This window comes from Rhinolophus sinicus, linkage group LG05, assembly GCF_036562045.2.
Source record: "Rhinolophus sinicus isolate RSC01 linkage group LG05, ASM3656204v1, whole genome shotgun sequence".
NCBI classification, from domain to species: Eukaryota; Metazoa; Chordata; class Mammalia; order Chiroptera; family Rhinolophidae; genus Rhinolophus; species Rhinolophus sinicus.
The window spans coordinates 100510305-100525727 of NC_133755.1; the positions used below are offsets into that span (position 1 = coordinate 100510305).

The following is a 15423-nucleotide window of genomic DNA, read 5'->3' on the forward strand; positions in this document are numbered from 1 at the left end:
AATCTTTACATGGTCTTTCATAATACAGAGAACTCTAAACTGATTAATTTTGACCTGTAAAGTTTGGGAAATAATTATTTGGAGGAGGCACATTATCTTCCAATGCCCTCAATCAATGCTATTTTTGGATGCTTATAGATGTTAGCTGATAGAATTGGTTACCAAAAAAAGGAAAAATGAGGAGAGGGATAAAAGAAGGTATGGAATGGTGAGGGGGAAGAGAAGATAAAGAGTGGAGAAAAAGAAGACACAAGGAAATTTAGTAATTATTTTTGGGAGTGTTGTCTCAAAAATTGAACTATCAGTTTTTTTGTAAGTCACTCTTTAAAAATTACTTCTATAAACAGAGTCAGAAGTTCCATTGAAGATATAACATTTATCTACCTAATAAAGCCTAAAATCAAACAAAAAAGACATGGGTACTAGTGCTTTTGAAAAGATAGTATTTCCAGTGACAGCATCATACACACATTCAAAAATGCTATTTTTCAAACAATATAGATGGACCTAAAAATGATGTACTGTATAATACCGTGACTGATGATTCAAAATATGGCTATAGCGATAGACAATGTCAAGCATGCATATGAAAAGTTTGAAGAAAAATTTCACATACATATTTTGAAAGTGAAACAGAATATGGCTATATTAATATTTTATAAACAGGATTTAAATATATATACATAATTATATTAATTAACTAAATCATTTTACTATTTTACTATGACTGTTTTATTCATTATATATCTAGGTCTATAAATGAATCCAAGTATATATACATATATTTATATTCAATTTCCTCTTTTAATTTCTTTTATCTTTTACTTGGGTAAAGCAGATATTGTTTTTATATGATCACATCAAGATTATGTGTTCTCCTTATACTCAGGCATATATGGTATGCAAGCATACCTAGTAGCACAGTGTGTATGTAGTTTTGGGTGTTTGAAATATTAACTTTCTCTTCTGTATATATAGCTGAACTAACAAATAAAATAAATGTTCTCATTACAAGACTAAAATAAAAAAATTAACCAATAATATCTGATGTGAAATCAGCTAGTCTGGGATTCTTCCTCTGAAAATGATCAAAATAAATCAAAGAATACTAGAACTCAGTGGGATAGAAATTGCTTTCCAAATTGTTATTTTACTGATGAGAAAATATAAAGAGAAATGAAATTATTTCCCATGGTCACCCAGCCAGTTGGAGGACCAGAACCCAGGTTTCCATATTCCATTTTCAGAACATTTTCTCTTATATCATGGCAGCTCCCTTTAGTCCCAAACTATACTTCAACTGCTCTCCTTATCATGAGAGATCATTGGTTTTTGGATTCAAATACTAAAAAGTTGAGGTGAGCCACTAGTCTCAAATGAGATGGGTAAAAACTGAGTCAAGATGTGACCTAGGACATTTCACAAATCTATCCATCCATCCATTCATTTATTTACTCATTCAACTTAACATTTCTTGACTCTTGTGATCGTTTTTTACACTATATCAATTTAACAAAGCTGCAACTACTCTGTATGTTTTTGGATTAGGGTTGGACACAATGAAAATTGGATAAAATTTGGAAAGTGGAAGCAAAGCAGTGGCCATATTTATGCTTGGAAGACTTCTATATGTCCAAGTGTTATTGCAGTTTGGGTGTACCATCAAGATCTGCTAGGTCACCTTACTGATGGTGGGTAGCAGCTGGGCCTGCAGCTCCTGCAGATCTCATGGAATCTGCTTATCCAGGGCCAGGCATGTGGGCACATCTATGAGCAAGGATTGGGTAGCTAGGAAATCACTGCATCATTGAAATTGGAGATTTGGAGATAGGTTTCATTTTGTCTCCATGGGTTCCAGATTACCATTACAGGTTCTGCTTTGTCCTTGTTTTCCCAAACACATTCACCTTTCCTTCCTGACTGCATGCCCTAAGTACCTTAGGCCCAGTATCAAAGCAAAAACCTTACAAAGACTATTGAACTATTTTCCATAATTGCATACAGTCAAATCCCTCCAATTCCGTAAAGCATCTTCCCCAGAAGAATTAAACAGCTCCCTTGTCTTTGATTGATTATATTGAACCACTTACATCATGGAAGGGCAGTACTTTGTTCTCACTGGAATAGGTGTTCTACATATGAATTTTCCTTCTGTGCTCATGAAATTTCTGCCAAAATCACTATCCATGAACTTACAAAATTTGTGATACACTGTCATGGAATTCCACACTGCGTTACTTCTGATAAAGGAACTCATATAACAACAAATTGAAGAATGGGCTCATGCTCATGGAATTTCACCAGTCTTACCATGTTTCCCATCACCTTGCAGCATCTAGTTTGATAGGACAGTGGAATGACCTTTGCAAGACTCAGTTATGCCAATACTTGATTGTCAAAACCTTGTACAAATGGACTAATGTGCTTCCCATAAGGAAGCTGTATGGGGTAACTCTGCAACCAATATAGGGCTGTTACTCTCATAGTCATATCTCTCATGGGTCTGGAAATCAAGGGGTGGAAACAGGAATGGCTCCTCTAACTCACTCTACTTGATCCAATTATAGCAAAATTTTGCTTCTGGGTCCCAAGATATGGAACTTTGTTGGTCCAGCACTGTGAGTTCCCAGGTGTGGAATGCTGCCCCTAGTGGCCTTAAAAATGGTTTCATTAATTCAAGGTTGAGACATCCCTATGGTCACTTTGAGCTCTTCATGTGTCAGTGAATCAACAAACTAATAAAGGACTACTACACAATGTGTGATAATTGATTATAAATATCAAGAAGAAACTAGGTTGGTACTACCACAATATGGGAAAAGAGGAGTATGTGTGAAATATAAGAGATCACCTGTAACACCTCTCACTACTGTCATGTCATATGATAGAAGTCAGTGAATAGATGATGTAATACAGAATTGTACACCTGAAACCTATGTAACTTTACTAACAATTGTCACCCCAATAAGCTTTAATTAAAAAAAAAAGTTATTGAAAAACTAAGCTCAATACAGACATGCTGTTAATAGCCCAGATATATCAAGAATGAATGTTCGGTTTACCTCACTAGGAACAATGACCAGCCATGGTGCTTGCAGAAAACAAAGAGAATATGCATTGCATAGTGTAACAAGGAAGTTATAAATACCAGCTACAACCATGTGACCAGTTACAGAAATGAGGATAGTAATAGTTATGAGTATTTTTTCCTTATTTTGATATTAATGTATGTACACACACACACAGACACACACACACACACATACACACACACAATTTTCTTCCTTCCCTTTCCCATCTGCCTACCATCTAGTATAAGTAGTTTTGATAGCAGCTAACCTCATATTTCAGTATTGAAGTTACAGGATATTAAAGAAGAATATGACTTAGAAAAGGAATGAGCAACATCCTAAAATAGATAAACGGGAAGAATAATTATTTTACCATCATATTTTTTGGAATGTATTGAACAGTTATAAACAGTATATGTTTGTAGCAAGTTGACAAAGGTGGACTGCTGTAGCTTTATGCTTTGTCAAATTAGCTAAACTGACACCAAAAACGCAATCGTTCTCTTTCCTGTTTAGTTCTGTGTTAAGGTTAGCTGCACAAGACATTTGTGCAGGAGAAGTGAAGCAGCGGCCAAGTTTATGCTTGCAAGATTGCTGAAGTGCCAGGTTCCTATCCTTCTGTTCCTATCCACTGTTGCTGATCTGCTGGTTTACTTTGTTGTGGGGAACAGCTTGGCCTGCAGCTCTTCCAGCTTCCACTGATCTCAATTCCATTACCTTGTCCAAATCCTGGCTCACAATTCCTCCTGTCAGATCATCTCCTTCAGCTTCCCCACATCCTGAGCAAGGAGTATACGGAGCACACAGTGCACTGCACCAGCTTACCCTGCAGCTCACCCACATCGGTGAAGTTGGAGGCTCTGAGACATGGACATGGGTTCCAATTTGTCCTTGAGGTGCCAGCTTATCCTTACGGGTTCTAGTTCTCCTTGTTCTCTCTTACTCCAGATCCATTTTTTATTTTCCTCAGCAGCCTATGCTACAAAGTTCAACACCATCACTAGATGCAAAAGCAGCAGCCTTACTTAAACGGTTTAACTGCATCCCACAATTGCAGAAAGTCAGATCATTGTAATAAATCCCTTATTCCTTTTCACTCATACTGGCTCTATTTTTCTTACCAAACACAAACTGACATACTCCTAGGTATGCACTGAATTGTGTCCCCCAAATGAGATATGTTGAAGCCCTAATCCACATCACCTGTGAATGTGACCTTATTTGGAAATAGACTCTATGCAGATGTAATCAAGTTAAGACAAGGTCTTTAGGGTGGGCTCTAATCCAACAGGACTGCTATCCTTATAAGGAGAAGAGACACAGAGATAGAAATACAGTGGAAAGACAGCCATATGAAGAAAAAGCCAAGATGGGAATTATGTTGATACAAGCCAGGGAACATCTGTGGCTACCAGAAGATGAAAGAGGCAAGAAATGATTCTCTTCTAGAGGGTTGGAGGGCGTATGTTCCTACCAATACCTTGATTTGGACTTTGAGCCTCCAGAATTGCAAGAGAATACATTTCTGTTGTATTAACCCATCCAAGTTTTTGGTAACTCGTTACAGCAGCCCTAGGAAACTAATACACTGCTCTAGTTGGGATATTTCACACATTAAACAGAATGTGGCCAGCAATATCAAATATTGAAAATAATAAGAAAAACTAAAAGTGTCCGTAAAATTCTGTAGCAAGGAGGCTGTTGGTGGATGATTAGTAGCGTGGAGATATGGAAATCAAATTGCAATGGATTGTGGGGTGAATGCAAAGAAGAAAGTGAGGAATTTAAAGCAAAGTTTTATATCAGTGAGCTTGGGTAGGGTATGGAGAAGAGAAATACTATGAATTTGGGGCAGTAGTGAAAAATAGAATCAAGTAGAAGGATTTTTAGTTAGTGCAAGAAACATGAGGATATTTATAGGACACACTTCAATTCGTATTTAGAAGACAGAACGTCTTACACTGTTTCAATAAGGAGGAAATGTGCATTGTCAACACTGAAAATCTTCCAAAATAAGCATATGCGTGTTTACCTCTCTATCACACTATCCTTGGAGTTAACAAATTAAACGTCTTTATAAATGAAATCTCTTCTTAGCAAGGAGAATTGGGTGAACTAACATGCATTGATGAGTACTTAAACGGAATCCCCATTCATCTTTTGCTGAAATCTGTTTTATCAAGGATACTGTATCACAAACTTGTGGCAAAGAAATTCTCTTGCTTGTTTCTAAACGCTTCTCATTGGTATCATATTGCTTGAGCAGAAGGTATAGGATTTATGGATTCTTGAAGAGCCTCATTCTAAGTGTAACTTTATAAAGCAAAGAATCATAGTTATAGTTGGAATTGGTATCTGTTTAGTTTCAGCAATGACTTGCTGTACTTAGCCTTTCCTTGGTATTAGGAAAAATAATTATACCCTTCAAGTCACCTTTCTGAGCATCTGGTTCTTCTTTAAATGAAGATTAAAATAATATCTACCTCATAAATCTATTGCAGGGATAAGCAGATACACAAATTAAAATTCTCTGTAAATTACTATCATTTCAATTTTCTTACCAAAATGCACTTATGGCATGTGAGTGTGTATATAATAAGTTTTATACATTATGCTTGATGGCTTACTTAGGGTCTGATTTATGCAATTATTACTGCTAAAGGTCTTTAATAATCTATATTTATAAATTTTTGATATTGGAATTCATTCATTTTCTTTAATTTTAGTAACTTTTATTAATACATATGATCCATAACGAAACTTTGTCTCTAAATTCAATTAGAGGGAAAAAAATTAAGTTGAAAACTTATCAAATAGAAGTAAAATTATTTATATAATAAACAGTAAAAGGTAATGGAACAGAAATATTCTTCATATAGTTTCAAGTATATGTATGCATTCATATCTGTATATATATGGAGAGAGAGAGAGAGCGAGAGAGAGAGAGAAGAAACGATTAACCAGGGTAAAATCATTTTATAAGCCTGGCCCAGAAAAACTTTGGGAAATTGTGTGGAAGATAATACAGATACATTTTAGAGAAAAACTTGCAATACTCCTCCATTTCCATTAGGAATAAGCCGTACAGTCCACACTGACATCTCCACTATTTCCAATATTTCTACTCTTATAAGTATTACACCCCCTTCCATCTCCTTATGTCTTTAAACAGCTCATTAAATCTAGTAAAAATGTAATGATGACCACCCAAAGAGAATGCATACATCTCTCTCTGGGTATTTAACATAAATACCACCAAGCCATTTAACTCACCTGATTATAGCTCTAGCATAGAACACATTAACAAGGAACCACAAATTAATAAATGTTATTATATGGAGATTATAATGTCAAATTTTCTCTCATGAGCAGTTTTACTGAACAGTATTAGGATATGACTTTGTTAAGCTGATTGATATTTTGAAATAGTAATTATTTTTTCTCCCAAAACAAATGTGAAAAAATAAAATTATGTAAATTTCACAGAGCATCAATATTCAAAATATCTGAGTCAATGCTGTATTTATATTTAAAAGGTACAGATGCAAATTGGTAAAATGGTAATGTTAGATAGAATTGAATGTCAAAGCATGGCAAAAATGGAAAAACAAGTTGAATTCCCACGATGAAAATTCAATCACCTTTTTCTGAGCAGATTTTTTTTTAATTGCCAAGATATTGTTAATGTTTAACAGGTTTCCTGGAATTACATCATCCTATATTTTTCCCCTGCAAAGAGAATGACACATGTCTACTGGATATATATACACATACACACAGGAGGTTTCTTCATTCAACAAGAAACAAAGAAGTGAGACTATTATTTAGATAGTCCAGCCACTTTTAAGGCCCCCTAATGAATGAGCAATGTAGCCTATGCAAGTTCCTAACAGCTCTTCCATGCAACACTTTTATGACCCAAAATATAAAATAGTCAAAGAAAACTTGACTTTATGGCACAAATTATTCCCATTTCTTAGGTTTATAATTTTAACAGAACAGGACTTGTCTACCTCAGCATTAAGACCATCTTAGATCAGATCATACTTTATCGGGTGAGGGAGCTGTCCTGTCCATAGCAGAAGGCTGATAGCATCCTCCATTCCTTCAACATTTCTACCAGCTAGATGCCAATAGCACTCCATCCCCTGAACCTCACCAATTGTGACAACCGAAAATGTCTGCAGACGTTGCTAAGTGTCTCTGGGGGGCCAAATCACCCCAGTTGAAAACCACTGAAATACAGCCTGTTCCCAGCACAAGCTGTGCTTGTGTGCTGTCTTGTATACTTAGAGAAAACGTCATCGACCATCCGAGGGTCTCGCTCTGTTACACTGCTCTCAAGAGCCCATGAAATCTTCCTGAGTAGAAATTGTCAATGTACATTCTGAAGTATGTCCACAGAAGAATCACAAATCTTAGGGAAGCAGGAGGCGGGAGATGATGTAAATATGAAGCTGACTGTGAACTGGAATGATGACAGCTTAACTAAATATATCCAAGTAGTGAAGGTGGCTAATGACATCGAGCAGGCTAGCTTAAAATGTTTTTACAATGGAGTACAGAAATTTATATTCATAGCAGAACATTAGGAAAAGGTTGAATTATACATAGCAGATTTTCTTTGGGGAATATATAAATACATATATTTGTGAAAAAATTAATTCAAGTAAAGCACTTAGCACAGTGCCAGACACATGGTGAGTGCCCGTTAAATGGATAAATGCTGGCTGCTATTCTTAGTAGTAGTATTACTGGCATCGATAATTTTATTTGCATTGTTCAGTTTTTTTTATACATTTAAACATTTTACCACTTAGGAATATTTCTACGAGGATATACCTCTCTCTTACTCATCTTGAAAGACCCAACTTAAGAGTGAATCCATCTCAGTGGCTTCCCCTAAGGTCCCTCACCCTCGCACATGAAGAATTAATTTTCCCTTCATTTGTGTTTCCACAACACTTAGTGCAGACTTACATCATAGTCCTTAGCACATTGTATTATAGTTATGAAAGTCTGTGAGCGGCAGGTCCACCATAGCCCCCAGCCCTCAGGCTATGAGCTTTTGAGATCTTATTTACTAGGCCTATGGCCCCTGTGCTTGCCACATGGTAGGCGTGCAGCAAAAGCATGCCGAACTCAGCTGAATTATCTGGAAAATTCAATCATGTGGAAACCTCATTTCCCAATAACGCCAGATATATGAGGTGTGACTGAAGAGCAATGCCTTCTATACAGAATGTGGGGCTGTCAGCCTTTATGAAAAGATTAAATAAGTGAAATGATGCAAAGTGTGTTAACTTTTGACCAAGAAAAATAAAGATTTGGATAAATATCAGACCAGTCCTTTAAATTGCACATATTTAAATATGAGTAGGGATAAATGGGGGAGGTGGGAGATGGTAGGAATAAAATATATAATTTTAAGAGTTTTCAGCGTCACTAAGATAAATAAATGTGAAAAGAGATGACATAACGGGTCTTTTTCTTATTTGATTACATAACACTATCAAAGAATTCATAGACTAGATGGTTAATAGATCAGACAATGTCTTAAATATAAAATATATCTAAACCAACAGTCTAAATGACTGCAAGGAAAAAATACACACACACGTATGCATTGTGAAATGTACTGCATTAAAGAGTACAGTCTGCACTGAAATTTCAATTGTTTCAGAGTTTAATTCAAAATACTAAGTAGATAAAGTCCACAAGTTTAAAGATAGACATTTTAAAAAGGTGACCCTAGCTTTCAAAACGGCCAGAGGTACTAATTTCTTCTTCTTCCATTTTAATTCTTGATTTAAGAAATATATGAAACCACAGATAATCAGCACTAAATAAATAATAATAATTGGATTTTAAAATTACTTTTTCAAATTAAAATTCTTTTAGTTTTAACTGTGATCACATGATATAGAACTGAAGAATTCTTTATCTATTTCTCCTCACTTTCAAGAATTAAAGTCAAGATTTCCAACTGGCAGGAAATTTTTCTATAGAATAAAGAAAATAAAAAAAATATTTTTTATCTTCATTTTCTGTGGGGATAAAATGCTTTCCACAGCTTAAGAAAAAACAAGAACAATTTATTTTTATATCCTGGGGTTTGTTTTTCTTTCTTTTGATTTTTGCCCCTCTCTACCTAGAGAAGTAGAAATGTTGTTTTATAAAGAAATGTGTAACATAAAGTTGTTTCATTATCTTTTCTCTTTCAATTACAATTATGCTTGTTTCTGATTATAAAAATAATGTTCATTATAAAAATTTAGAAAGTACAGAAAGGGGGAAGAATTAAAACTCAAAATTACCCACAAGCCTATAATAAGTATTTGATGTTTCCTTCCAATCTATTTTCCCTGTGAAATTATTTAAAATTAATATAATAATGCATATAATTAGGTTTCCTGCTTTTAGTCAATTAACATTATAATATTTGCACTTTCCAAGGTTACTAAATATTTTTAGAACACAACTTCTACTTGCTATATGAAGTATAGCATTTCCATTTTCCAGGAAACGGGTGTAACTTTTCTATTTGAAATTCAAATGTTCTTATTTATGCAATTATAAATAGAAATATTGTGATTATTATTTATACATGAAACTTTATCTAATATTTCTACATCTCTGGTATTTCTGTAAAATAAATAGTAAATAAGCAGTCTCCAATCCCACACCTCTTCAACTGTATTTTAAAGAAGAGTTCGACTCCTTATCTAAAACTTATGTTTTCAAGAAGGAGTTCACAGATAGCTCCAATGGTTTTGTTGTAATTTGGGTGGTGTTCATCTCATTATTAGCCTTAAAAACATACCAATTCCTTTTGTATGAATTGAGGATCAGGTAATTTTTTATTAAGTAAAAGCATCTAGCATCATTTTGCTTACTTCATATTTACATAAAAGTAAATGTCATCAAACGGTAGCTACTGCTATTTTAATAACCACCTACTTATGGTTACCCTATGTATATAATCCTCTAAACCCTAGTGGAATAGATGCTCCTGTTAAGCTATATGAATATATATTGACCGATGTGTTTAAGTATTAGCTATGGTCTTTGTACTGTGATAAGCCCTAGTGTCACCCAAATGATCTGAAATATTGTTTATTATTCTGAAATACTTAGTTTTGTTTTTATTCTTTTCAGAATTATAAACTGAGACTCTAAGATGTACATAAATTTCCCCATGTGGGAATTCCAAAGTCTATGCTTTTATAGTTATACATTACTATATTCTATGGTGACATTTGAATTCTATGTAGAAACTTGAAATATTCTGAGGCCTATGTGCTGTTGCTATAGTTTCTGTCCCTTAAATATCTGTCTTTGAAGTAGAATGTGGAGTTGAAAAAGTGAATCCTAGACCCGTAGACAATGATAGGGCACAGGATTGCATTTGCTCACACTGCAGATTAGTGAATACCTGGCAATGAATTAATGCCTATTTCAAAGACAAGAAAGGCATTTTGCCAGAGATCTCTCACCAGATCAGTGATACGTAAAATTCAAATGTGAAATTCAAATGTGAGTTTGTATGTTTCAGAGATTGAAAATATAATTGAAGGAAAAAGCCCATGCACATTAGCAAAAACATATACCACAGATGACAATAGGTATAGCATAAACCTACAGGAAGAAAATAATAATTTAGTCACAGTACTTAACAGCAAATGTTCAAAAATGTGAACTTGGTAGACTTGAATTAATACTGTATTGAATTTACTGAATTGAATTTTTCAAAATAATATTCGGTAAATTGGATAGGAAAGTATCCAATCTATGCCATCCTAGAGTTTGGAATGACAAAGCAAGAGAATATTAATCAAAGATATATGTGTACTTTAGATTTCACAAATCATTTTTCAAAGATTTAGAGAAAATACCAGTGAAATCCTAGATCTTAGAGTAGACTTAAACTGTGTTAAAATAAGTAAAGGCTTAGCCAGACTATATACAAGAATATTAAAAGAGCATGCATATATAGTTATAGAAATATTGAGAGTAATATTTTTAAAATCAGTATATTTAGAGAAATACCAAATTTTCAAGATAGACATGTGTCCTATTTTTAAGAGAAATGAAATTTTCCAGAACTATGAAATATGATAAGCTAAGCATCAATACCCATAAATAGTCCATCATGCATTATTAATAAAAATCAGCATGGATTCATTCAGACATAAATCTACAAATTATCATGCATAGACTCTTCTATTAGTCCTTTATTTTCATCATTGTTATCATGTCTTAAATTATACAATTCACACACTTAGAAAATAGAGGTGAAAGAAAGCTCAAACGGGTAGCTAGTTCAATGAATTTTCCAAAATATCCTGAGAAGATAGAAAAATGGACCTAAACAAAAGTTAGGACCTTTAATTGTGATCAACATAAAAGTCTATACATTAAAAAAATCAATAAATATATTGCAGAGGATAGAGACATAGTATATCAACAGTTTTTGTAAAAAAAAATGTACTTGTGATATTATATAACCACATACAAATTCAACATGCATAAAAATATAATGTAAATGACAGAAAACAAAGATAATTCAAGCATTTTAGAATATATTAATGGAAGTAGTACCCTAGTCATAGGTAATGATGGTTTCAAAACTTTAAATCGTACCAAACAAATTCATAGTGCTGGGGATAAAAAATAAATAAATAAAATTACTTAAGACATTATCCTTTTTTTAAGGATCTCACAATCCACATGTGAGAACAAACACAGAAAAATATTTAAAAGTATTATTTTCAATTCTAGTCATTTAATTTTGAAAGATATCATTTAAGATATTATTTAGTATTAAAAACAATGAACTGTAATATGCCAGGCCCTGTCTCTGAGACAAACAAGTTCGTATCCCCATTTTATAAATGGAACCACTGAATTGAGATTTAAAACAAAACAAAACAAAACAAAACAAAACAAAACAAAACAAAACTCACCCACAGACAAATAGCGAGTAAGGGTTAGAGCTGAGAAAGTAACATAGAACTTTCTGCCTTGGGATTACTGTTCTTAAAATAACAATGTATATAGACCAGTGTTTATTAAATTATGTCCTGTTAAACCAGTATTTCATAGGATATTAAGCATTACACACCCAAAGGAAAGATTGTGCAGTCAAATAATTTCGAGAAAGACCAGCCTTTCCAAGTCTCTAATATTCTGATATGCTTTATGAATTTCCTAGAGGATGGTCCAACAGGTAGCCTTTCAAACACATTTGACCTCAGACATTCCACTTATTTATTTTTTGCTTCACTGAATATTGTGAGGGACTAGTGATCCATGGAACATTCACTGGGAAACTCTGGCACTCTAGAACAAAGACAAATTTAAACATCAAGAACTAGAAATATTCAACAAGAAGAGAAAGGGAGGGCCCTTAGAGGGGACAGGATAGTTGTCTTTAAATATTTGTCTCATCAAAATAAGACATAGTATTTCACCAGAGGGAAGACCTTGATCTAATGAATGGAAGCTACCAGAAACGGATTTCATCTCAATGTAACATTTCAATAAGAGTTAAAAAAAAAAATGTTAAGAGCTCTCCAATGAAAGTCAAAATCACCTGTAAAAGGTGTTACACAAATGATTTTTTCATTGGGTGAAAGATAATAAAACACTGCTAAGCTTCCTTGTTTACTCTTTTGTTTGATAGTTCATTTGCAGTAATTATCAGGTTAGGTTTTCATACATTTAATATTTCAGATTGTTCATTTTTGGACGATTTTGAATTAAGCATTTTAGAAGCAGAAGATGCACAGGTTAACTGTAGAACCTATTGCAAATACTTCTTACATCAAAATACACCTAACACATACAATTTACACTTATACCAGTGAAAAACAAAGTCGCTCTTCTCCAACAAAACACCAAGTGATTTAAATCATCTTACTTACAAATTTTGTGTGTGCAGAATAAAATGGAAGTTTTCTCATTTATAAAATGAGACAAGATGACTGGAAAACATATATGGGGAAGCATCAATCAATGTAGCACACAGATTGGTGTCAGGAGTAGGGAAAAGCTGTGGACTGTAGAAGGCACTTTTCAGATGAGTTACCCTTAATGTGTCTGTACCTGGCCTTGACTTTCATTGCACCCAAAGAAAACATGATTTGACAGATGGGCTATCAATGGATTTTACTACAATTATTATTTGTTTGCTAGGATAAGTTAGATATAAAGTCCATTACCTATTTGTGTATTCCTTGATGATCTGATATATGCTAATCTTAATTGTTTCATTTTCAAATCGATTGTTGCTCCGGTCCTTGTATATCCGGAATTCAGCTGCTGTCACTGCTTCTCCATGAGGAATTTGAGTAAGATCAAACCGGAATTCTTTGTAATGCCTTCGCTGATGAGAAAAATCCTTGTCCCTTTCAACTGAAAAAAAGAGATAAAAACGTTAGTTTTTTATGAAATATGGAAATCGATGATAAATTATCCAGCTTTGAAGGTTAAAACAAACAAGCAGATTATAAAACTGGGAAAACACTAAAACCACAGACTCACCCATACCTGTATCTAGTTGAAGGAAATCCCACAAACCAACAGCCGTTAGTTCAAAAGCAATATAACTTGTGTGGTTTTATATAAATTCCTGCAGCCTAAATGGAAAGGCTATCCAAAACGCTTTTTTTTTAAAGTGAAGGTTGTAAAGTGATTACTAGTATGTATCAAGTACCAAAACACGGAAGGGTTCATACAGAAATTAGGAATATGTTATAGAAACCTCCAGAGCTCCAGATGAAGTCAGTGGTGAGATTTAGCACAGCCAAGGGAGGAAAATAGGAAGGAAGACTCAGGAATTGCAGGCACATAAGGACTGTGTTGACGACATTTTAGAAGTCAAGTAAATAAAACACGTTCATTTTCAGACTAGAGATCATTTCTATAATGTCTTCCCCAGAAGAGTTTTTCTTCTCCTTTCAGCAAATGATTTTTTTTTAATGCACTTTCATTAGTACTTATGGATTGTTTAGTTCAAACTCTTTGTTTGTGGTACAACATAAAACTTCCCAAAGACTTTTGTCTGTTCTTACTTAGAATTTAAAGGGGAACACATTTACACCCTTCAGCAACCTTCCTATCAAATAAAGTCAGAGAACTTTTCCTCTTGGGAATATTAAGGAATGTTGAAGAATTCAGGGCAGTAGGTGTCCAGCATATTATGAATCTGGCTTTGTAATATAGTTTGTTATTTGATACTGTCTGTATCTATTGGGTGCCAAAAACTTTCTTAAAGAACTATCTCTTCAAAGGGCTCATTTTTAGTAATGTAATATCATTTGGAGTTAAGTTTCTCAGTATCATTGTGTTTCTTAAAATCTCAGATATCTGGGATAATATAGGACAGTCCACTGCAAAACACTGTATGCAAATATCTCACAATAGCCTGTAATAATCTTAAATGTTTCCAGTGACACATTTCATTGATAAAATTTTGTTGCAAGAAGATAAAACAATGTATAAAGTTGTATAAATAAATTCACCAGGTTCAAAAATTGGGTTAAGATACAAAATACCTCTTAATTGAAATTACGTCAACACTGCCATAAATATATGAAACTTGGGATCTTAAACTAGAGAAAGGGTTAAGATTAAGGAAGAGAGAAGAGGGTCATGACCTTCCAGGAGTGACTGTGGGAGCCAAGGCTGTTCCAGCGACAGATGGGTTCCACGTCTAAGAGAAAGCTCATGACAAAGGAACCCACAATTCTCTGTCTTCATCATTCAAAACAATCCCTGGTTTACTTTCCCCAGAGGAGTAGGACGTTTTAGAGAGCAAAGAGCTCATCCTCACCCTCTGCCTCAGATACCTAAGCCGGCAAAGAGAAAAATGTAACCTACACCTGGAGGCATTTTGTTCTGGGGAGCTAGGCAAGAATGGCGTTCTTGGGCTGTCTGGCTCAGACAAACATCACCTCCCATAACTCATGAAGTTCTGTTTTCTTAAAATATCATTATCTTTGTCCTAAGTGAGGTCCATTTCCAAGGAGATCATTAATCCACTTTTCCCTAAATAAGAAACATAACCTCATTTTTAGGATCCTATTTTACTCCATAATTTAAACCTCTTCTCTGTGTAAACTTCTGCTGGTAATAGTGGACGCTGCTGTGAACATGTCTCCTTCCTGTGCATTTTTCTTTCTCTTGACTGAGCCATAGGAGAGGGAAAGTATATGGTTAGAAAATACCTAGAAACTGGGTATCTCATAACTGAAAGTGCATGTATGAATATTAAAACTAGCCATAACTTCTGTTTACAGAGAACTAAATTTAATTCTATGTAAGCTTGTTCTTTTCTGATCTTAATTTA

At 34.2% G+C, this 15423-nt stretch overlaps 1 protein-coding gene across 1 annotated transcript in view; it reads right to left on the reverse strand.

The window, feature by feature from the left end:
• Positions 1-15423, reverse strand: part of BMP5 (bone morphogenetic protein 5) — a 112381-nt gene that overhangs the window by 42497 nt on the left and 54461 nt on the right. The window contains exon 2 of the mRNA XM_019734800.2: positions 13295-13487. Within this exon, the coding sequence (XP_019590359.1) occupies positions 13295-13487 (193 nt within the window). The remainder of the gene's footprint in view (positions 1-13294; positions 13488-15423) is intronic.